This window comes from Rhinichthys klamathensis, unplaced genomic scaffold (genome assembly GCF_029890125.1).
Source record: "Rhinichthys klamathensis goyatoka isolate OS25496 unplaced genomic scaffold, OSU_Roscu_1.1 h1tg000141l_1, whole genome shotgun sequence".
In the NCBI taxonomy this organism is placed as follows: Eukaryota; Metazoa; Chordata; class Actinopteri; order Cypriniformes; family Leuciscidae; genus Rhinichthys; species Rhinichthys klamathensis.
The window spans coordinates 686,099-712,000 of NW_026606676.1; the positions used below are offsets into that span (position 1 = coordinate 686,099).

Here is a 25,902-nt window from a genome sequence, read left to right on the forward strand (position 1 = left end):
TTTTGTCACATTCTTTTTTCTCATTTTAATGCTCTTATCAACATGGAAAAGTGGATCGGCTTGCTTTGTGCAAATGTTTTTTATTGACTGTGTTCAATTTCACACTAACATTCTCACTTGGAGCAAATAATCTCTCAATGTAACACTGTCCATCAATAAAAGGGTGAAAGAAATACTGACGAGGTCCTGATATTGACGAGGGGGCGGAGAATTCGCTTCAGCTGTGTGTGTGTGTGTGTGTGTGCTTGGCCATCATCAAGTGGTATTTCAGACTGGACGTGCTGCGATGATGATGGCTCAGTTCACAACGACAAAACACACAGATCACTTTGGTCTCGTCAATGGAACCATTTGGCAACTTTTTATAAGTAAACTTTCCATTCAGAATCTTATTGGCATCCATTTCGGCGTCTCGCGCTCGTCATCCACTCAAAACGTAACGTTAACCAACTATTTGGCCGGCTCGCAAGCCTAAACCAGTGTGTGCCTGTTGTTTTCTTTCCGGTCTAGCTAGATCCGCTTGCGCTTTCAAAACGTCCTTGCACGGCACAAGCCATTGAAATGAATGTGTTTCCTAGCGCCGCGCCTCGCATGCCGCGTCCTGTTGCAAAAGCATGTGGAAAAAACTACAAAGTTTGCTAGGCCAAAAAGACAGTTAATCGCACGATGAAAAAATTAACGCCGTTAAAATGGGGTTTGCGTTAACACCGTTAATAACGCGTTTAACTGACAGCCCTAGTTAAAATAAATTAAACCCAGTCTAATGTTCATTGTGTACATCATGTTCAATGACTAATATTAGTATGCCATTCAAGGCTTAATCTCCCACAAAAGTGAAAACATTGAGCCTCCCAGGCATCATCTAAAAACTGAGAGCGGTCAGCTCAACCTATAGCATAAGTTAGGGGCGTGGCCACTACAGGAGGCGAAGCCAGAGGGTGTTATGTGGCGTTTAGTCATGGCTTATGTGTTATATGGGGGAAAAGACAGAAGTGCAAGCCAAAATTCTCTGCATTTAGACCTTCAAAGATTAAACAGGTCATGAACGCACTACAGTGGACACTTCAATTCAGGCCCTATTACACTATTCAGAAACAGTTGTTTCATGTCAAAAAATGAGCCCGGCGCAGATACGTTGGATGGGTTTATTATAAGCGACTGTAGTGTTAGTCTACTCAATTGTTTACAATGACACACAACACCACAGCTAAAGGTATTCCTAATATGTTGGACCTTTTATTGAAAGTAGCCTAGTTTTACTTGTTGGGACATGCCTTCACAAGCACCCGTAAAGGCGGTATTTGTGATGTTTGAGTTGGGGAGGCACGTCATACGAAAGGGCGTTTGCAAGGTTGTTCGAAAACATGCCAGGTTCCACTAGTGTTCCAGAAACTACATACTTCACCTTTAATAGTAAACAGGATTGTGATGAGTGATAGTACAACATTTTTGGAGTCACTGTGAATAACAAACGAAAGCTTATGTGATGCACTCACCTGAATATCTCTGTATGAAAGGAGGAGGTTGATGACCACATCGGCTGAAAGACACTCCACATTATCGAGCCGCTGCTGGATCCGTCTGAGTTCTGCCGCCAGTTCTGCTCCGGTGTAAAGCTCACGTGCTTTACGGATCTCATTCAGAACGGTCTCACGGAAGTACTGACTAAACAACCACACAAAAAGTTACTGACCTATGTAGAATGCAAATCTTAAAATTGTACGTTCCCAGAAGGGTTAACAATTTAAACTAAGGACAAAAAAAAAAATCAAGAATATTTCAATGCCAAAGTTTATTAGTTAGTATGGACAGCTAGCCGCTGGTACACTACATGCTGTAACTACACCATCTGGGCCATGAAACACCGTGTTGAATCAACACTCGGCTGAAGGCCTGAATGAGTTTTATTGCAGGTTTGAAAAGTCTGGTCTCACGCCCCACACCCGTTCTGACCTGCTCTCCATGCATTCATCAACACCTCCAGCAACCCCCCCTTCCCTCCCTCTCACACTTATGACATGTAAAGAGGAGGTCTTCTGGAAACAGAACACCAGGTCCAAACAGCGTTTCACCAGCGTGTCTGAATCCGGTGTTGACCAGCTGGCCCCCATCTTCACAAAGATCTTCCATTGATCACTGTAGCTGTGTGAAGTCCCTTTCTGTCTCGAATGCTCCACCATCATCCCCATCCCAAAGAAACCCAAAATCACAGGGCTGAATGACTACAGACCTGTTGCTTTAAGGTCCACCTGAAGGGCATTACTGAGCCCTGGCTGGACCCCCTGCCGTTTGCTTATCGGGCTAACAGGTTACGTTAATCTCATGATGTCTGAAAATAAATCATGAAGGAAAATTGACAGCTCATCCAGTCAAACTGACGGATCGGCTTTATTTGTAGGGCAACCTTATGATTTGAAATGATTTGTTTCAGCCTTTTTGAATGGAAGTTCCCCAAACCGGAAGTGCCACCCATAATTCGAAGCGCAGTAAGCTCGTCAGGAATAAGGTGGATATCCTGCAACACCTGGACAAACCAGGGACTTCCGTATGTCAGGATCCGGTTTGTGGCTTTTAACACGATCATCCCAACAACACTCCTCTAGACCAAACTAACCCAGCTCTCTGCTCCTAGCTTCATCTAGATGACCAGCTTTCTGAAGGCTAGGCAATGCCCCGCAGGGATGTGTGCTCTCCCCACGGCTCGTCCCCTCTACACCAACGACTGCACTGCAGAAGACCTGAGGTTTCCGGATGACACTACACTCATCGGCCTCATCCAGGACAGTGACGAGTCTGCTTACAGACAAGAGATTAAAGAGCTGGTTCATAACAACCTGGAGCTGAACAAGATCAAAACAGCAGAGCAGGTTGTGGACGTTAGGAGAACCCCCCACCCATCGTCATCATGAATAGAGTCATTCAGGTTACTGGGCATTACCATCTCTCAGGACCTGAAATGGGACACTCATAGGGCCCTTTCACACCTGCCTTGTTTGGTCCGGACTTTCGGACTTTTCAGTTTGGTCCGAATCAAAATGACAGGTGTGAAACCTCCCCCGGACCACGGTCCGGACCAAACAGATGAAATCTGATCCGACGAAAAGAGGTAGTCTCGATCCGGATCAAACTGAACAAAGGTTTGGTTCGTTTCTAGTGTGAAAGCATTTCTGTATGGTTCGGACTTTCAGACCTTTTACAGGACGCTCCGGTGGTTCCCGCATAGCCGAAAAACAGAAGGTGGCAGGAGAAATGAGCCGTGGCACATGGGGAGAGGAGGAGACGAGGTTTTTAATTGAAGAATGGTCTGATGACATAATAAGAAGTCAACTTGCAGTCTTCCCCTCTTTTCCTGCCGGCGACGATGAAATGTTCGCACGACGAGGACGTTCATTTGGTGAATTTGAACTAGCCTTGAGTATAGTTGGTGCTGCAGGTAATTATGCCATAAAAATACCAATATAGTGGCAACGATATGCGTCTGTTCATTCATGTTGTCAAAGTTACCCGCCGAATTGACAGGACGCGAGTGTGTCACGTAAAGTTCTTTACTGCGCTCGCATAATTGCAGTGAGAAACCAAACCAAAACTTTCTGAAAGTATAAAATGTATCAAAAAGTGAACTTTGGTTCGGACCTTGGTGAGGACTTTCAGGTGTGAAACGCCCATAGACTCCATTGAGAAAAGGCCCAGCAGGGGTTGCATTTCCTTCGCTAGTCACAGTCAACCTGCCACAGGCTGCTAATACAGCTCTCTCTGCAGTCGTACAGTCTGCCCTCTACACGTCTGGATTCAGACTGCTGCCGTCCGGTCGCGCTACAGAGCACCAGAACAGCCAGAAGAGTTTCTTTCACAGGCCATCTACTTCATGAAGGTAAATGCCCCCACTGGGCAATAAACATGTGCAATACACAACACTGTTTATACTTATATTTATTTTGCATAAAGTCCATATTTGCATAGTTCCACAGTCTCGGGGCAGCTTCTGAAAAGGGGCGGTCACCCCTGCATCGCCAAAATGTACGCTATCATATTGCTAAGCTCTGAACTGCTTGGTGTGGACTATAAGGCATTATAAATATTATAAACATTAACACAATATATTTCTGTGAAGTGGCTTTGAAACAATAAGAAAAGCACTACACAAATAAAATTTGGGTTAGTTCACCCAAAACTGAAAATGATGTCATTAATGACTCTCCCTCATGACGTCCCAAGCCCGTCAGACCTCCGTTCATCTTCAGAACACAGTTTAAGATATTTTAGATTTAGTCCGAGAGCTTTCTGTCCCTCCATTGAAAATGTGTGTACGGTATACTGTCCTTGTCCACAAAGGAAATAAAGACATCATCAAAGTAGTCCATGTGACATCAGTGGGTTAGTTAGAGTGTGTTGAAGCATCGAAAATACATTTTGGTCCAAAAATAACAAAAACTAGGACTTTATTCAGCATTGTATTGTCTTCCGGTTCTGTCACATGGACTACTTTGATGATGTCTTTATTTCCTTTCTGGACAAGGATAGTATACCGTACATACACTCACCGGCCACTTTATTAGGTACACCTGTCCAACTGCTCGTTAACACTTAATTTCTAAGCAGCCAATCACATGGCGGCAACTCAGTGCATTTAGGCATGTAGACATGGTCAAGACAATCTCCTGCAGTTCAAACCGAGCATCAGTATGGGGAAGAAAGTTGATTTGAGTGACTTTGAACGTGGCATGATTGTTGGTGCCAGAAGGGCTGGTCTGAGTATTTCAGAAACTGCTAATCTACTGGGATTTTCACACACAACCATCTTTAGGGTTTACAGAGAATGGTCCGAAAAAGAAAAAACATCCAGTGAGCGGCAGTTCTGTGGGCGGAAATGCCTTGTTGATGCCAGAGGTCAGAGGAGAATGGCCAGACTGGTTCGAGCTGATAGAAGGGCAACAGTGACTGAAATAACCACTCGTTACAACCGAGGTATGCAGCAAAGCATTTGTGAAGCCACAACACGCACAACCTTGAGGCGGATGGGCTACAACAGCAGAAGACTCCACCGGGTACCACTCATCTCCACTACAAATAGGAAAAAGAGGCTACAATTTGCAAGAGCTCACCAAAATTGAACAGTTGAAGACTGGAAAAATGTTGCCTGGTCTGATGAGTCTCGATTTCTGTTGAGACATTCAGATGTTAGAGTCAGAATTTGGCGTAAACAGAATGAGAACATGGAACCATCATGCCTTGTTACCACTGTGCAGGCTGGTGGTGGTGGTGTAATGGTGTGGGGGATGTTTTCCTGGCACACTTTAGGCCCCTTAGTGCCAATTGGGCATCGTTTAAATGCCACGGCCTACCTGAGCATTGTTTCTGACCATGTCCATCCCTTTATGGCCACCATGTACCCATCCTCTGATGGCTACTTCCACCATGTCACAAAGCTCTAATCATTTCAAATTGGTTTCTTGAACATGACAATGAGTTCACTGTACTAAAATGGCCTCCACAGTCACCAGATCTCAACCCAATAGAGCATCTTTGGGATGTGGTGGAACGGGAGATTCGCATCATGGATGTGCAGCCGACAAATCTGCGGCAACTGTGTGATGCCATCATGTCAATATGGACCAAACTCCCTGAGGAATGCTTCCAGCACCTTGTTGAATCTATGCCACGAAGAATTGAGGCAGTTCTGAAGGCAAAAGGGGGTCCAACCCGTTACTAGCATGGGGTACCTAATAAAGTGGCCGGTGAGTGTACATTTTCATGACGTCCGGCTTGGGACGTCATGAGGGAGAGTCATTAAATGACATAATTTTCATTTTTGGGTGAATTAAGCACCCATTACAGACATTTACAGTATAAAATCACCCAAAGCACGATCGTGGTCCACTCGAAGAGTGAGAGTGAAATGAGCGGTGAGATAAAGGATGAAGGAGGGAGTGATCCTCACCAGGTGTCGGTCTTGCAGCCGGCGAGCAGCTGAGCGAGTCTGTCCAGCAGGGGCATACAGATGGGCCCCAGCAGGGCCTCGAAGCTGGGCTGCATCAGCTCGCTCAGACCCTTCATCAGACTGCTCTCACAGCAGTACACCTTACTCTGGGGCGTCACCATGTATGGGATGAACGTGTAATTAGCGGCACAGGTCTGGAAAAAGAACAAATAGAAAGAAAACCGAAGCAGTTGAGTACTAATATCGACTGAACATGAACACTGAAGAATAAATCAGTAGTAAAACTGCTAAATGCACATAATAAAATGTAACCAATTGTATAAAATAAATAGGCTTACTACAGAATTAGTTCGCACAAAAACGACAATTCTGTCTACCCTCACGATTACCTTCCGTGGAGCACAACACTGAATAATGTACAGGCAGGGTCTCCGCTAGTCTTATGAAGGATGACTTTTTTAAAGACCTTTTTAAGACCAAGTAAAGAAAATGTAATAAAATAAATTTAGGGGAACACAATACAATATGTTCTCTAAATGTCCACAATGCGCTCTGTTAGCAACACTCCAGAGTTTAAAAAACACAACTTCCAAAAGATATCCGTTACTTTAATTAATTTTACACAAAATGTAGCTTGAATCGCTCTTCTCTCAACCACCAGAATATATGGTATGCACAAACTTCACACTGCATTGGCATATTTGTCTTGTTTTCCAGTGTTAAAGATTCTTAAATCAAGATACATTTACTTGAGATACAAAACGACAAAACATGAAATTATGTTTTCTGTGAAATTGGTCAAAATGAAGCAAGTTTTTGGATTAAAACAAGAACAATTATTTGCCAATGGACCAATACAACCTCAATCAAAAGGATATTTCTTCTTGTTTTAAGCTGTGGAAGCAATTTAATATGTTCTATATGTTCGCATATAATTATATTTATAGAATCTTAGAAATATGATGGTAATTAGATTAAAGTAGTGTCGATACATATCCTTATGAATATATGTATGTCCTTGTATATGACAAAAGTTAATGTGTGACTAAGTGTATGAGACAGAGGGTCTCCATTCAAGGGTATAATATGAGGAATATGATAGACAAATCTAAACAGTGTATTAGTTATGGCTGAGAGATATCTTCATTTAGCCTCGGGAAAACAACCTTGGGGGAGGAACAAGGATAAAGGAGGAAGGATATGACCTTTCCTTGCAAGGGATTGAATAAATAATCTTTAAAGACAATTGGTACATGTCTGTCTCTTATTCAGTAATAGAAAATTGTTCACCACAACAAAGCATAAACTCAATTAATTTTGTTCAATTATTCAAGACTTTTACATTTGCATCTCAAGTAAATGTATCTTGATTTAAAGACGCTCAGATATTTGTATTGGAATACAGGACAGAAATACTGAGGAAGATGTTCATTCTCTGCAATGCATGCAACCCTTAATGCCAAGACTTTATGAATTTAAGACTTTCTATTCTGATTTAAGACGTTTTTAGGCCTTATTTTGTGTTAAGATCCGCAGAAACCCTGTACAGGTCATTCGTTTAAGTGCAATTAATGGGGAATGGAGATTCCAATAGGGGACTTCACCTTTCGTGACCTATGACAAAAAGCCATGGTTCGGGATAACTCGGCAATAGTCTAAACTGGACAGCATTGGAGCCCACATTGACTCCAGATCACCATTTCACACACAAGTTCAGAAAACCACTTTAAAACCAACAAAGCAATGTACAGGGAAAGTGTACAATGTACAGGACCCCCAGAGGGCCACAAGGAAAAGTTGAAAGAAAAACAGTGTCATTAAAATATATACATATTAAAAAAATAATAATAAAAAAGATCACAAATGTACTAAATTAACAAATTTGAATAAAATAATAAATGGATTAAAATAAATTTTGATTTAAATAAAAAAACAAAAACATTTGATTAATAACATAACAAAAAAATGTGTAAAATATTGTTTATTTATTTAAATAATACATATAACAGCACTAGAAAAAAACTCAATGTAACATAATCAAAACATTTATAATACTAATTTTTCCACAGTATCAATTGGGTCTTTATACGTGAAAATATAGAACTGCCTTTTAAATTGAGGGGTCGGGTCCCTCACATGAGGATGATCATATTTCAGGGTCCGTGTGGCATCTAAAAGGTTACAAACTCCTGAACTATAACATGAAATGACCAAAACTAAAAAAAAAAAATCTTTTTTCATGTTTTCAGGATTGAAATCTAACGGATTAGCCAACATGAGTCTACAACTGCACAAACACAAATAAAAGGACAGCAAATAAGCATGAGTCAGAACACTTACCATGTTCTTCTGACATATCACCTCCTGTATGAGAAAAACATCAGACAGGAATTAATTCAGGTTGTATGGCCAGTGCCACACACAAGCTAAAGAATACACTGTGTCTGAATGTGTTTGATGAGCCGCCCTTCTGTTCCTGTACACTAGTGCACTGTGCTCAACTACACCTTTCATTTCCAGTGTCAATGCAGCAAACGGGATGGAACACCTTATTCTTTACACATTATGTCATTGTACTGTTAAAGGCTTTTTTTTAGTTTGATCATATAGCATAATTCAGTTTACATATAGTGCTCAATGCAATCACAAATATAAACATCTACAATTACCTAATGTGTTTTAAATATAAATTGTACTCTAGATTTGTTAAAGTGTTTCAGAGTATAACATTTTTCCCCTTTTTACAAAAAAAAAGAAAGAAAAGAAAAAAAAAGTTAAATAAAACAAAATAACTAAGGGTAAAGAAAAATGGTAACTATTTACACCCAGGGAGAAAAAATGTGTCCTAAATTCCATCCTCAACAACCTCACATTTATTATTATAATCCCAAATTACTTATAAGAATTATTATTACACACACATGCAAACACATTATTTACATACACATTATATATTGATCTTCATATATTTATGTATAGCAGCAAAACCTGACCTATTTTCTGATGCATATTTAACCCATTTCCTCCATTTTCCCAGAAAAACATCTTTCTTCAAATTAACAAAACAGTGATCTTTTGGTCACATCTATCTAGCTATCTAATAATGGTCTCTCTTGTTTTAACCATTTGCGTGTGATTGGTTAAAGGGGTGGTATAATGCCCTTTTCACAAGATGTAAAAATAAATCTCTGATGTCCCCAGAGTGTGTATGTGAAGTTTTAGCTCAAAATACCCCACAGATATTCTTATATAGTATGTTAAAGTTGTCACTTTTTGAGGGTTTGCAAAAACGCACCATTTTGTGCCTGGCCCTTTAAATGCAAATGAGCTGCAGCTCCCGACACAGGGGGCGGAGCTTCAAGAGCTCCTGTGTGTTAGCAGCTCCGATTACCTCACACACACACACACGCTAAAACGTCAGAAACTGTTCTGCCTTTAATGTTTAAACCGGAGTCAGACAAAGATGGAGAGACTAAGAAGAAGTGACAACATGTAGAAGCAACAGGACGTCTCTGAATGGTTAGTTGATGAATTTATGTTGCTGATATGGAGTTAACTATCTTCAATTAGCATATTCTGTCAGGATAATCTATAAATCGCTCGTATAGGAACTGTTGTGAGACGCACACAGAGTGACTACAACAGCTCTTCCTCTTCTCCACATGGACTGCGTGTTCCCGGGGGCGGGGTTATGTAAATTTTAGGGTTAGTGATGTCACTAACCCAGGAGGAAGCTCGTGTAGTCCATACCAGCCGTTTGTTGTAGTCCTTAAAAAATGATTTCTTTAAAAGCAAATATCTCCCTTTGCTTTGAACTTTGAGCGTTGTAACTTTGCAGATGTTGTTTATGCTCAAACAGCAACACTACACACTAACACAAGTTAGAAAAGTTAAATCAATCAACCACCCCTTTAAAGCCATTTTTAATGTAAACATTTTCTCCTTTACCTATTTAATATGCAGAGACAATTCAAAGTAAGCCAATCGGTTGACATACAATGTAGCATATTACTGTCTGAAATATTGATCACGCATATTGTGTTGTGTTCAAATTTCAAATTGTTCAATGTTCAAAGCTAGACTAAAAACACATCTCTTTGGCCTAGCATACACAACACACTATAGACTTCTATAACTCAATGTTAGGCTGCATAGATTAGATCAGCCGTAACCGGGAACACGTCCCGTAAATCCTGATGTACTCGTTACATCATAAGAAGGATGGCATTGTTACGCCTGCCTGTTTGCCCCTACTGGCTCTGCTACACAGTGCAGACGTTAGTTGGGCAACAGGTGTATGCAATCCCTAATTAACTCACCATAGGGGTTAGTATAAAGACCTGTGACTAGGAGTGAGAGCTCTCTCACTTCTCTCCCACATTATTTCTTTTGGTATCTTTGTTTTCCCATATTTATTTTTAGTGCCAGATATTGTTTATTTAGTAACAACGCGCGTGTGTAAAATCTAAAAAATAACCTGCAGCGAACGTTCTGGGAGCTCTTGTTAAACTGTTTATCATTTTAATTTGCACTACAAGAAGATTAATTTATTTTTAGACTTATTTTTTGGCCAGTTGTGGTCTGTGCAATATCAAATATTAAAAGTTCTAAACCATCTATTGTGTTTTATTGTTATACTATAGTAATGCTAATATTTAAAATAATATAGGCAATTGAATTGAATAGGTGTCTCTCACATTGTCCCACAGCAACATTACAATAGTGTAGACACAATGTTTTATAATAACTTATTCTATAGTGTCCATTTCATTAATTTAACATTTGTAATATTGGGGGCATCCAAGTTATTTGACCTTTTTTTTTAAAGTAACGCAATAGTTACTTTCCCTGGTAATTAGGTACTTTTATAATGATTTAACTGAGTTACTAACTCAGTTACTATTTGTGAGAAGTAACTAGTAACTATAACTAATTACTTTTTTTAAGTAACATGCCCAACACTGGCCTGGACCCATCCCAACTCATCCTGAAGTGCCAGCCTCATCAGCCCTGTGAAGGCCTCATCGACACGACGCCATCGGCACTGATCCTCAACAACTCGTCTCCATACCGGCGTGATTACTTCCACTTCCAAACAGATGGAAATGGATAAATACTCTAAATGTTCCGATCCAATCTGACTTGTAATGCTGCCCGAATCACACACTGTTCCTCCATTGGCCAGAGGAGAACTGGCCCCCGACTGAGTCTGGGTTCTCCCAAGGTTTTTTCCTCCATTCTGTCCCTGATGGAGTTTGGGTTCCTCTCCACTGTTGCCTTGGCTTTTGGCTTGCTTAGTTGGGGACATTTAATATTCAACAATATTATTGATCTGCCTTACTTAAGGTGGACGATGACGCAATTTTCTTCTAGAAGCAAACTTTGTTGTATTATTTTCATGTTATCACTGTGAAGCTGCTTTGATACAATCTGTATTGTAAAAAGCGCTATCTAAATAAAGGTGACTTGACTAGGGTCAACCAATAATAAGTATAGAGTCTAAACTATGAAGACATCTGTGTCCGCCAAGCACCATCCTCCACTAACTTCTGCCTAGTAATAAACAGCTCATCTTAATATATCTCACATTATGCAATTTAGTCCCCACTCATCTGGCATAATTCCATTTAGTAATGTACGATAATAATCGAGGTGTCTGACCTTGCTGGGAGGATCTCCATGACAATAATGCCTGCCTACAATTCACTGTGGCAATAAAACCTACATTGTGATTATATTGTTGGATTATATTGTTGGATGCCTAAGTGATGCGCTGCAAGTAATGGGAGCTGCATTAATAATTTGAGTCCATCCAATAAATGTGCGAGCACTCTTTTTCTCACAAGATGATGAGCATTTCTCCTACTAGCTGTGGGATTACACGTTTAAGATCTGCTCATCCTTACATAACACCACATGAAAAACTAAGGGGAGGTCCATTGTATTTAGCATTTAAGGTAAAGATGATAACATCAGATGAATGATTCTGTTAAGCAAAGGTTTTAGCAAGAGGTTCCTGCCAGTCCCGTTCTTTTTATTGTAAGTCAAACGAGTCCAGATTACTGAGACTCGCACCTTTTGTCTTTAATGGCTCTGGGAGCCCCGGCCCCATTCTTTGAATAGTTGCTGATTGGATTAAGACTGGGGACTCTGGAGCCTGGGGCCAGTTCCTATACTGCATGTGCATGCTTTCTTTAAAGGGGTTGTTGATTATGATTTCACTTTTTCTAACTTGTGTTAGTGTGTAGTGTTGCTGTTAGAGCATAAACATCTGCAAATTTACAATGCTCAAAGTTCAAAGCAAAGGAAGATATTTGCTTTTAACCCTCTGGGGACCAGAAACGCGCCGGCGCGTTTTGCTCGTTTTTTTTCACATAGCAGAAAAATAGACTTAAAGTACTACCATCATTTCTGTTCATATAGAGTTAAGAAATATGAGAAAATAATCTGTTAAATGTCTACTTTTTTATGTGCCCACATACAATCGAAATAAAATATTGTGCTTTTGTAAAATAAAGAAAATAAACAGGGTGTGCGTTCTGCCTCTCGGTCACCGTGAACTTTTTTTCTGGAGCACGTCTCTAATCTTCAACACAACTCAGCTAATACTATTCACCCAGCCATAAGCAATATATCTTTTAAATCATTTGAGTTTGTACTTTTAAATGATCCGATTCAAAACTAAAATTATTATTCTCCGTTTATGTCATCTATATAAAAAGAGAGACGTGTCAGCCCATCTCATTATCGTTCTCTCAGCTGATTATCTGTGGTAATGTGACACGCCTACGGAGAGCACGCGCTATTCAAACGCAAATATGTGAAGCAACACATTGAGACGCGTTAACGCCCATAAACTCTGAAAACACACATTATTTTTTAGTCAGATTAATCTACTGTCGTCTTGCGCGGCTATATGTGGAACAATCCTGGGACATTTACCACTGGGTTATTTTCACTTCGAGGATGAACAGATTCAGCTGAGAAGTAAGTGTTTTTTGCAAGTGCTTTGTTCTAATCGCGATATAGAATAACGTAGTGTCTGTAAACGGAAAAATAGCATACTGTTAAATGTGAATCATGTTTGTGTCACACAGTTTGTGTGTGTGTGTGTGAATGAATGAATGAACGCACAGATACGCACTGTTACAGACTAAATAACAGACAACATTTCGTTGACTCGTTTTGGATAAAGTTTTTACTCTAAAATAGACATCAAATAAGCTTTTTTTAGGAGTTTCTGCTCATATGTTAAATATATAGTATGTTTTGTCAATAAACTAATCAACTAAGATGTTATAGTGTTTGTTCAAGCTATATCAAAATAATGAATCCTCAACTTTGAAATATGTATGATCAAACTAAGACATTTATGGAGAAAGACAATTTTCTTTTCAAGATGTTTCCAACTCTAACTTTGAACTGAAATAAAACCATGTCTATATGGTGAAGGGTGTGTGATAGAAGTGTCCAGACGTATGCACCCTGTATTTTCCTTATAATATCCAAACAATCTAAAAGCCATTCTTTTTTAAATCTCCTCATTCTTTGTGCAAGGCTCCTGTAATGATATGGCCTGATAGCACCTAATAGGGCCATTATGGGAGGGTCTTTGTCTTTCTCAGGTGTGGAATGCCATACATATTAATGAGAGATCAAGCCTCCTGCATAAAGCTTTCTCAAACAAAACACGTCATTAAAAATGTAAAAGACTTTATTGACTTATCTGAATGAGTAGTCAGGATGATTCTCACATAGTTTTGGAGCAAATATTCTAGGCTATGTGATACAATTTTCAAAAGTCTTGTGAAGAAATAATCAATATGTGTTTTGTGGTCTTATTTCAGCAACTTTCATTTTTATTTTTTTCAATAACCACGCATAAACATTATTCTATTAAAAATACAAACATGTACATACATGTTGCTCAGATCTCATGGTAGCCAAGTTTGTGCTATATAGAGTGAATTTACACCTTTGCCATTAACATGTTTATAAATAACTGAAAAAAGCACAAATGTCAGTGCATGTCAAAACATCCCAAGGGCCCCAAAAACACTCTGGTCCCCAGAGGGTTAAAGAAAAGGACTACAACAAACGGCTGGTAGGAACTACACGAGCTTCCTCCCGGGTTAGTGACATCACTAACCCTAAAATTTACATAACCCCGCCCCCGGGAACACGCAGTCCATGTGGAGAAGAGGAAGAGCTGTTGTAGTCACTCTGTGTGCGTCTCACAACAGTTCCTATACGAGCGATTTATAGATTATCCTGACAGAATATGCTTATTGAAGATAGTTAACTCCACATCAGCAACATAAATTCATCAACTAACCATTCAGTTGCTTCTTCATGTTGTCACTTCTTCTCAGTCTCTCCATCTTTGTCTGACTCCGTTTTAACATTAAAGGCAGAACAGTTTCTGACGTTTTAGCGTGTGTGTGTGTGTGAGGTAATCGGAGCTGCTAACACACATGAGCTCTTGAAGCTCCGCCCCCTGTGTCGGGAGCAGCAGCTCATTTGCATTTAAAGGGCCAGGCACAAAACGGTGCGTTTTTGCAAACCCTCAAAAAGTGACAATTTAACATACTATATAAGAATATCTGTGGGGTATTTTGAGCTAAAACTTCACACCCACACTCTGGGGACATCAGAGATTTATTTTACATCTTGTGAAAATGGCATTTTACCACCCCTTTAAGGTCGCCACATTACTTTAGGTTGGTAGTAGGTAGGTTAACTTTATTGTCCCCAAGGGGAAATTTTGCTTGGGCACAGTGCAGAGTTGCTTCATAAAAAATAAAATAAAAATATCACAAAACACATCAACAAGAACCTAAGAAGAGGAGAAAAAGTAGACACAGAAGAAAAAGGACATTGTTGACAATACAGTTCCATGGATTAAAGTGCTAGTGTGGTTATTGCACATTGCTCCATTGCGCTGAAGTTAGAGTAAAGTGCATATGCTAAGGTGCTAGTGTGTTCATTGCACGTTGCCCTATTTCGCATCGTTCAGCAGCTTAATGGAGGCTGGCACAAATGATTATTTGTAGCAGTGATCTGCTACAAGCCTGGCTCCGCCCTCCTACGTACTTCCGCTCAATTTTCATTTTCCGTCAGTACTATGTCTGGGATTGTGCTGTATTCTTTGGTTTTCTCCGGTCAACTTTTCACCGGTCCAATCAGCGAACAGAGTGAGTGTCTGAGAACGATGGCGTTGATGTCGTGCGCTAGTTTGAGTCATCATACGTCACGGCCAAACGTCAGCGATTGGTCATGGCAGATCCAGAGTGACTCTGGGCAGATCCAATAGTTTTAGACTTCAACAGAAGACCCGTCTTCAAGGAAGTTAACGCTCGTCAATGGAGCGAGGCCAGACTCTCCGTACAAATGAAATGTGCGAGAGTCTGGTGGGACCAGGCTTACTATAGGTACCCCTAAAATCTATATAAACCACAATGTATCATTGTCTTAGTTGGACTTGATGACCAACAGCTTGTGTTCTCAAGTTTCTGAGTTTCCAACCAGCCAGGTTTTTTTTCAATTGCTAACATGCATCACCCAACACTGAAGTCACATGTTCAAAACTCTTCACACATTCAGCGAAACAGAGGTCTATGCGGACAAAACTGTGAATAAATTGTCATCGCTTTCACACGAAATGCATTCAATGACCACATTTCCCAAAATCCATGAACACTTCACCATCTGTAAAACACTATATATTTCCAGCACATTTTTTTAATGCTAACACACTGCTTCCAAAACTACATTCAAACCAGAATGACGGCCAACTCTGGGTTTCTGCAGGAATTATACTGAAATATATAATCATAGCAGAATATTTACAATTAAAATAAAATAATTATTCCAAACACAACTTGCAATTTCAGCCGAAAGCCAACCCAGGTGTCCTAATTTTAGTCTCTATTACAGGAGTATTTTTTTCAGTCTTTTGGTAAATCGGGATGGTTTTGTTTGTAAAACAGGGATTGGGGAAGACACATGGGGTAAGAAGACGAGTAGCAGAGAGAGGGAGGACTGAAACCCTCACAGTACTGTAAATCCATCCAACCATTTCCAACATGCTTGTCCTGTAGGATCATTGGGAGGCTGGCGTCTTTCCCAGTGTTTTGGGTCTTGGCAGGAAGACAGCCTGGACAGATGGCCGGCACACATTCATATTCACACTCTTCCCTACAGGCAAACTCACAGTCTCCAATTCACCTGTGCTGTGTGTCTTTGGATTGTGGGGGAACCAACGTCAACGCTGAGAGAACATACTGTAAACTTCACAGAGACACAGCTGCGACTCCACTACTGCACACACGCCATTACACTAGACTCATTACTATATGTAAAGATATGGAATAAAAACAAATTGCTGCATTTCTCATTCATTCTTTCTGCTCTGATACAGTCAATAAAATAAAACAACTAATGAAATACTGATTTATGTGAAAAATCATTCAAACTTTAAAGATAAAAGTTCATCATGTATGAAATGCTCCCTGTTGTTAGTGTGTGTTGAATGACATGTATGTTTTCTGAATATGAATTGTTGCCAGTGTTATGGTGGAGCGAGCTTATTTTGAGACGTATATGCAGTGTTTTGTTGGTCTGAGCAGGCCCGCCGACAGGGGGGGACAAACGGGTCTGTTGTCCCGGGCCCAGGGTAAGGGGGGGGGCCCAGAACAGTACTTGATGCGCGTGCATGCCTGAAGCGCGTGCAGTTGCGTCATCTTCATAAAAGCGCTGAGACATGGCGACCGGCGGTGCTGCTGATGTGGTGGTTGTAAATCCACTTGTTGATAAGAAATGAGGAAAGAGCCACATATGGAAATATTTAGGATATTAGCTAATAATAGCCGCGGCGCGCTCGTTTTTCATTGTTGCATAGCAACGACAGACGCCACGGGACGCCAAGCGCTTGTGGAAAGGAGAAAGCGGTGCGAACTGCGCTCTCCATGATGACGAGGAAGTATTAGCAAAGAATTCATTGATTTCTAGCCCTTGCATTAGCTTTACTACTAGATATATTTATTGGAAATGAGAAATAAAAAGCCGGCTGAAATGCGTCACTGTCGGCATCGGTGAACAGATAATGGGCCAGATCTGAGTTTTGCTGCGCTGCTCATGCTTAATTAAAAGTGAAAGCATAGTTTTGATGGACAAAAAAATAAATATGATTTCACACAAAAAGTGCCCAAATGCACAGATTTTGCATGTCTAGTGTGTTTTAACAAGAACTGCAGTAGGCTATGACAGAAAAGAAAGATGGGGGCCCATCTAAAATCTTGTCCCGGGCCCAGGCAAGACTGTCAGCTGGCCTGGGTCTGAGTGAGTTTTGAGTTGAGATTAACTGTTTGGACAAGAGTCATCTTGGTAATACAGATTGTATGGAGAGTTTTGAGAAACTGGCTTCAGTATTGACCGATGCTTGTTAGTGCAAATATGCACTCGATCAGGGTGTTTTTGGCTCATTCAGTCCAAATCGTTGCACAGCCCAAAGTTTGTCTATAATAGCTGCCACTTCACATCAAAGCTTTTTGTTTGTCTACTGTTTTGTCACTAGCAATGTTTCCGTCCACCTATTTTTATGCGAATTTTGGGATATTGCATAAATGTGCATAAATTCTAAAAAAGTGCATAAAAAAAAACGTATGGGCTCAATTGATAAGAAAACATGTGCATTATCTGTGAGGGAAGCACATTTACCGAATAAATACCCTGATGTGCATCAATAAACTGTGACTCTGCAATGGAATAGCCTAACTGGAATAACCAGCGGACGATCTCGTCGCACAGCTTCTGAAATGCTGTTTCTGCTGTTCTGAAATGCCTGAAATGTAGATTCAATTACGATTTTGTTCTCTTCGGCTTACTGGAAGGAAACGGTGCTTTATTCGCAAATGTTTAAATTCTTAAATTCTCAACTTTGGATGGAAACATAGCTAATGTTTTTCTCCATTTCATTCTGCACACTAGCCTGGGTTTCCCCATACCGCGATGTTATTCGCGCTGCTAGGCAGTCTGGATACCATGATCCAGATTTTCGCCTCAGCTAGGGAACCAATCACAGAACGGGGAGGGAGCAGCAAGACGATGACGACGTCTGTGCGACACACCGAAGCAGTTTGTTTACACCAAGCGTGCCGCACAAGCCCTGAAAAGTGAAGCCAAAGCGTCTCGATCGCCTCCCGGTGGCTGGTCCCAGTATAGCTCATAAGCCCAAGCGTCTCGATCGCCCCCCGGTGGCCGGTCCCAGTATAGCTCATAAGCCCAAGCGTCTCGATCGCCCCCCGGTGGCTGGTCCCAGTATAGCTCATAAGCCCAAGCGTCTCGATCGCCCCCCGGTGGCCGGTCCCAGTATAGCTCATAAGCCCAAGCGTCTCGATCGCCCCCCGGTGGCTGGTCCCAGTATAGCTCATAAGCCAAAGCGTCTCGATCGCCCCCCGGTGGCCGGTCCCAGTATAGCTCATAAGCCCAAGCGCCTCGATCGCCCCCCGGTGGCCGGTCCCAGTATAGCTCATAAGCCCAAGCGTCTCGATCGCCCCCCGGTGGCTGGTCCCAGTATAGCTCATAAACCCAGAGTCTCGATCGCCCCCCGGTGGCCGGTCCTAGTATAGCTCATAAACCCAGCGTCTCGATCGCCCCCCGGTGGCCGGTCCCAGTATAGCTCATAAACCCAGAGTCTCGATCGCCCCCCGGTGGCCGGTCCCAGTATAGCTCATAAGCCCCGCCTCCCCGTGTTATTGAACGGCACGTGAGACCAACTAAACAATTCAATTACACTTCACATATCCTTTTTTCAAATATGGTTTCTGTCATTTACTGTAGGTTTTATCACGCTGATGCAATTTCAAGTGTTTTTTTTTAAATAAGTTTTTTTTAGTTAGCTATTTGATGCGGTGGTGTGTGACGTCATGATTGAAAGCTGTGATTGACAGGTTCTCTTACACTGAAGCACCAACAGACTTTTTTCAGGATCTTCGGAGGACTGTGGAGCTTTAAATTTAATATCAAAATTTCTAAAATTAATTTTAAAAAGTGCAGGAGCGTGTGCTTGCGATTGATTCTGTGAGAGTGAAGGCGGGGCCTTGATCTGGTCCCGAGATCGCTTCTGCGCAGACTCAAGTTCCAAGATGTCAGCGCCATATCGGGACACTGGCGGCTTCAGGTCTGACCAATGGAAGAGAGCGAAGGGCGTCGTCCATCTTTTTTTACAGTCTATGGTTTATACCTATGGATCCCACATGGCAGCAAACGCGAAGTTACCTTTCGATGCGTTTCCCACCGCCAGCGTGAGCGGCACCTGAGCAGCGCGTCAGCGTTACTACATCGGCACGCGCGAGAGGATTCACACTGAAGCGTTTGTACAGTGTCACAGCAGCGGCTCCAAAGCTACATATATAAGCGAGCAATTCTTTACAAAGACAACTATACATTTGTTTTTAGAAGTTGGTCATCTATAACATTGATAGTCTTGAAGGTTTGTAATGGGGAGGTGTACAACATTCGCATATAAATGCTAAACAACAAAACAACCCAGAAAATGGCTCCAATCTATTAGTTTCAGTCATGCTTTCGATATGTTTACAAGACTGCAACTCCACGGATAAAAAACAAAACACACAAACAAACCACACACTCGGGTTTGATTTGGGTTGTGCTAGCCTATAGCTGTCTGTGTGTTACATAAACTAAAATAACGTTTATATATAATATTTTCTGGCTAGTTTACTTTAGTTTTTTATATATATATATATATATATATATATATATATATATATAATACACAACTTTCACCCAAACTAAATAATTAAAAACAAGTTTTTACTGGGTAGCCTAAATCTTCTATAAATATTTTAGAGTCTTTATTTTCTTTTATTTGCCTACTCAAGTTCTTGTTAAAACTCACTAGACAGGCACTTTTTGTGTGAAATCATATTTATTTTTGTCCATCAAAAGTGTGCTTTCACTTTAATTGAGCGTGAGCAGTGCAGCAAAACAGATTCGACGCCGAAACCCCCGCTTCACTGCTGCTCGCGCGCCGCTCCTGCTCCCGGTGTGAATGCACTCATTGATTAACATGCATGCCGAAAACAATACACGCCGCTCACGCATGCGGTGTGAAACGGCCGTTAGGCCTGGGACACACTGGCTGCGTGGCGTGTCCGTTTTTATTTCGGCTCCCATGTTAACAGGTTAGAGCTTGCACACTGCCTGCGTGACACGCGCGTCTCAGGCGCGGCTCGAGCCGCGCGGAAAACGCGTGCATGCTAGAAATAGAACCGACGCCTATTTTTCACGCGACACGCAAGCGTGTTGGAAGCGTTTCCAGGGAAAATAGAATAGGAAAATGTGTTTATATGTTATTTTGTACACGAATAAATACTAATAAATTACATTTTGATGGTTGAAAGTCTAGGTTTTGACAAATTCAGATATACATATAATTTAAAAATAAATAATGATCAATTTTCAAATATTGCACCTGTCAATACAGAACGAAATATTATGTAGGCTATTTTGCTGTCAATACTGCTGACAGTGTCTTTATCAGTAGGCTTTATATTTATGCTTAACATGAAGTATAGGGCTTCCACAATACGTCCTCCCTGTACATCACCTAGCAGCAGCGGCGCCGCGTCAGACACGTTTCTGGTGTGCAAAGACACAGAAAACGCAACGCAGCTGACACGCAACAGAAACGCCACGCAAACGCCATGCAGCCAGTGTGTCCCAGGCCTTAGATACACGCCATCGTGTACACAGAAATCTCTGACCCATCGTCTTCCTCCTCGAATAATGTCTGTCGCTCTACATTCGTCATCTGGTCTAACTGAAGCGATTGGCTACGAGCCACGAACAGGCGCATTTGATTGTTTGTGTGTGTGTTGTTGGTTCTTGCTGTTGTATGCTATATGTGGAATAAATCAGCTTATCACTGGAATTGCATCATTTCTCCTCCCCGACTTTTCACAAAAGTGCTTTTCAATTCTGAAGGGAAAGGTTGTGTTAGAGATAGGACTCGGATATCTGCTATTTTGGAATGTTGTTGAATCAAACAACCTTCTGATCTAAAGGCAAATGTTACATGTTTACATTTAGTTTTCCAGACAAATGTAAATTGTGCCAACATATTACTAACAAAGCATTTTTTAAAATTACAAAAATGTTGTTTAAAAATCGTAGAAAGAAAATTCTTTCAATACTTCTCATGCCAGAATATAGCTTTGCCAAGAGTGAGCTGTAATCTCTGTCTGCAATCTAGAAAAAGACTGAACTTTGAACAGTTGACATGTTTGGTGATCACTACATACTTCTCATACTTCTGTGTGTGTTATCTCATAGTTTTCATGAATGTACTACTATTCTAAAATGTGGAAAATAGTCAAAACGAAGACTACTCGTTCTTCATGTCTCTAAACTTCAAACTAGTAGAATATGGAAAGTACGATATGAAATGCACGTTTGACTCTTCTTTGACCTTGGTGACATTGAGATAAAAAAGGCTTTCTGACCTGAAGAGACTGCAGCGAGTCTGAGTTGAGATCACAGTAAAGGATGATGTTGTTGACCATGCTGAAACTCTCTCTCACGCCCAAGTGATAGAAGAGAGAGGGCTGTCGAAACGCATCCGTCATTTCAACCACTGCGATATCTGTGAACAGAGATAGACACGGTTCATGTTTCAGATAGACAGATAGATAGACAGATAGATAGACAGATAGATAGATAGACAGATAGATAGATAGACAGATAGATAGATAGATAGATAGATAGATAGATAGATAGACAGATAGACAGATAGATAGATAGATAGACAGATAGATAGATAGACAGATAGATAGATAGACAGATAGATAGATAGACAGATAGATAGACAGATAGATAGATAGACAGATAGATAGATAGACAGATAGATAGATAGACAGATAGATAGATAGACAGATAGATAGATAGACCGATAGATAGATAGACAGATAGATAGATAGACAGATAGATAGATAGATAGATAGATAGATAGATAGATAGATAGATAGATAGATAGATAGACAGATAGATAGATAGACAGATAGACAGATAGATAGATAGACAGATAGATAGATAGATAGACAGATAGATAGACAGATAGATAGATAGACAGATAGATAGATAGACAGATAGATAGATAGACAGATAGATAGATAGACAGATAGATAGATAGATAGATAGATAGATAGATAGATAGATAGATAGATAGATAGATAGATAGATAGATAGATAGATAGATAGATAGACAGATAGATAGACAGATAGATAGATAGACAGATAGATAGATAGACAGATAGACAGATAGACAGATAGATAGACAGATAGACAGATAGACAGATAGACAGATAGACAGATAGACAGATAGATAGATAGATAGATAGATAGATAGATAGATAGACAGATAGACAGATAGATAGATAGACAGATAGACAGATAGACAGATAGACAGATAGATAGATAGATAGATAGATAGATAGATAGATAGATAGATAGATAGATAGATAGATAGATAGATAGATAGACAGATAGATAGACAGATAGATAGATAGATAGATAGATAGATAGACAGATAGATAGATAGACAGATAGATAGATAGACAGATAGATAGACAGATAGACAGATAGATAGATAGATAGATAGATAGATAGATAGATAGATAGATAGACAGATAGATAGATAGATAGATAGATAGATAGATAGATAGATAGATAGATAGATAGGACAGACAGACAGACAGAGAGACAGACAGACTCAGAGATAGAGATAGAGATAGAGATAGATAGAGATAGATATAGATAGAGATAGATAGAGATAGATAGAGATAGATAGATAGACAGACAGACAGACAGACTGATAGCCAAACTGATAGACAGACAGACAGACAGACAGACAGACAGACAGACAGATAGATAGACAACTGAGTGTTTGTGTGTGGTTTGTTCTATCGGGCCTGTCCCTACAGTTCAGGGTTCAGTGTCATACATGCAGCATTTAAATATCAGCAGGAAGTCGGTTCCTCTGTTCGCATGCATCTGTGCCAGAGCTGTTGCTGCAGTTACCCCAAAGGAAACAGACATGACAGTAAACGCGAGAGAGCAACATACATTCCTGAGGAGAAAGACACGTGTAAGAGTGTATGAACATCAAGAGTGTATGAACATCCCGAGATTTCTGTCTGTGTGTCTTCTTATTCAAATGAACCTTAACAGTGAAGAATTTTTGATATAACTGTTGCTATAAAATTATATCAAAATTCAATTTACATTTATAACTCAAAACAGAGGATATGAAGATAAGTCAGGCCAGTCTACCAGAAATAAAAAATTATGTTTAAAAGGCCCTAGATCGATATTACAAAAACTTGAGAAGAGTTTTGCCAGGTTCATGGAATCAGATCTGTGAGATATGTTCACAGTTCTGCCTGAGACTCTTATTAGCAAGTGTTTAGTTAGAGTAACCACACATCCACAGGCAGAACGGCACATTGCCTCTGAAATAAGTGAGCACTATTTGTAAAATATGACAAGCAAAAGCTCAGTTTTCCAGAGTTGTACCACTGAAAGCGGTGGTCGACCCATACAGGTTTTTCAGCATATAATGCCAATATATAGCCAGGTATTACTCAATTACTTAATATATAGATACAACTTAACGTACACAATATTTACTTGTTTACCATCCCCTGATAAAGCTGGCAGAACTATTTAAAGGTGCTCTAAGCGATGTCACGCGTTTTTTAGGCCAAAACATTTTTTGTCACATACAGCAAACATCTCCTCACTATCCGCTGGCTGCCTGTCCCCTGAACACACTGTGAAGAAACGCGGTCTCTGTAGACAGCCCAGGCTCCACACACAGCAACAAAAACAAACTGGGCTAACCCGCTCCCCGAAACATGACAAACAGTTCCAGCCAATCACCGACAAGAAGGACTTGGGGGCGGGGTTTGGGGGGTTAGTGCGCGGATGAGGGAGGGTCTAGCTAGCCTCCGTTTTGTTTGACAATACTTTAAACGTCAACAAGAAGTGACGTCACCCAACATCGCTTAGAGAACCTTTAAAATGCACAGTGTACAGGACGTTGTTTTCGCCGCTAGGGGTCGCTGACCTCTTACAATAACAAAGGCGTAGATTGATGACGCAGTGAATCAGTGGAATCGTGGACCTAGAACAGTCTTGTTTTTAACATGACTGTGGTGTGAAGCAGGGCGCGATTGCTAATGAGAGACAGATATCACACGCGAGTCCCGCGGATATAAAAGAATGAGGACATTTAATTCTACCGAACTACCCGCAAGTGCTGAATTACTACTCAAACTGGTCAGTGTATGTAACAAATTAAAATTGTGAGGGAACGCAGCGCAGTTTCACTCGCTCTACACTATCACACTACACTGCATTTGAGTGAGTTGAAAGTTATAATGTTATTCTTTGTGTTAGTTTGGCTGTATGAGACTAAGCTAGATCAACACTAGAATAACATACTGATCATATTCTAACATTTCATCATGTTGAGCTATATAACATTGATTAGTTTTATGTACATTTGCTCAGCTGTCTAATAAAGCACATGCAAGAGTGGTGTCCCTGTCGAGTCGAAGTTAGTCGCGGACGCTAGCTCTCGGCTTCTCGAAAACGCCACGCTGATATTGATCCTCATTTTATTTCTACTATTGTCCCAAAGTCTGCTTGCCATGGTCTATAATGTTTGAACGAAACAACAGCGTAAGCGCGCCGCTAGTCGTAACCCAGTTGTCCACGTCTGTCACCATGGTTACTGTGGCAGTACAAGCGGAAACCAGGGATAACGCGGAAATTACGTCATTGACAGGCGACAAGTGACAATTCTTCATTTCGATTAATCGTGCAGTCCTAATTCAAATCGATTTAAAAAAAATTATTGATTCAAATTAATTAAACATTTTAAATCAACTGCAGCAATTAACATTGGTTACACTTTATTTTACAGTCCTTTCTTCCCATGTACATACTATGTACTTCCTAGAGTAATTACAACAACTGGGTAATAACTAGGTGCTAACCCTGAACCTGAAAACCCTGAAAAAAGTACTTTCTAAGGAAAATTAACTGTAAGCACACGTACGGTAAATAAAAAGTGCAACCTTAACATTTTGTCAGAACCACTGGTAAGTTACGTTATTTTAATTAGTCTATAGTAGGAGAATTGTGAAACCTCTATTTGAAACAAATAAAATTGTGATTATCAATTTATCGAGAATCGTACAGTTCTACCACAAATGTGAAATGTTATCAAGGCACTAACATTCTGCTGAACATAACCTTTTATTAATTTGGGAAAAAGAAATTCATACAGGTTTGAAACCAATGACAATGATGATAATCTCCAGCTGTGAATACTGGATCTAGCACACCAATACACACATGGAAATCTGTTTCAGATTTCATGCATGGAAAATGTAGTTAAAATTCTACCACATAAATCTATTACAGTTTTTCATGTACAGCCACTACAATAACATTACTACTTGCTCTTGCCAATACCTCTCTGAGTATAACTAAATAACTGTTCTAAAGAGACACTTTCATCAAAGTAATGTAGAGCAAAGTGCACAAATCATATTAATGGGCAAAGTCATAAGAAGTAGAGTCATCCAACAAATGGCTTTTTGAAGAAGAAAAAAAGAGACAATTCTCAAATAATTAATCCAAGGTACAGCTACGTAAGGCTTTAAGGTTATTTTATTTAGTTAAATTAAATTAATGTGAAACTTAAAAGTACAATAAAATCTTTAAATGAGCTCGAGTGTTAGCTTTTCTGAGTTACTGAGACTCAATGTTGCTCTTGGACAGGCAGAAACCAATCATGCTGAAATGCCAGATTGCATTGGCCAGACTGGACTTTTCAATCCAATAGGGTATCCAACATTATAAACTTTGGAGTA

General features: G+C 40.4%; 1 protein-coding gene across 1 annotated transcript in view; it reads right to left on the reverse strand.

Moving 5' to 3' along the window:
• map3k5 (mitogen-activated protein kinase kinase kinase 5) overlaps positions 1-25,902 on the reverse strand; it is a 74,970-nt gene that overhangs the window by 40,728 nt on the left and 8,340 nt on the right. The window contains exons 2-5 of the mRNA XM_056257678.1: positions 21,466-21,605; positions 8,279-8,302; positions 5,939-6,132; positions 1,497-1,665 (exon numbers count right to left, since the gene is read on the reverse strand). Coding sequence (XP_056113653.1) covers positions 1,497-1,665; positions 5,939-6,132; positions 8,279-8,302; positions 21,466-21,605 — 527 coding nt within the window. The remainder of the gene's footprint in view (positions 1-1,496; positions 1,666-5,938; positions 6,133-8,278; positions 8,303-21,465; positions 21,606-25,902) is intronic.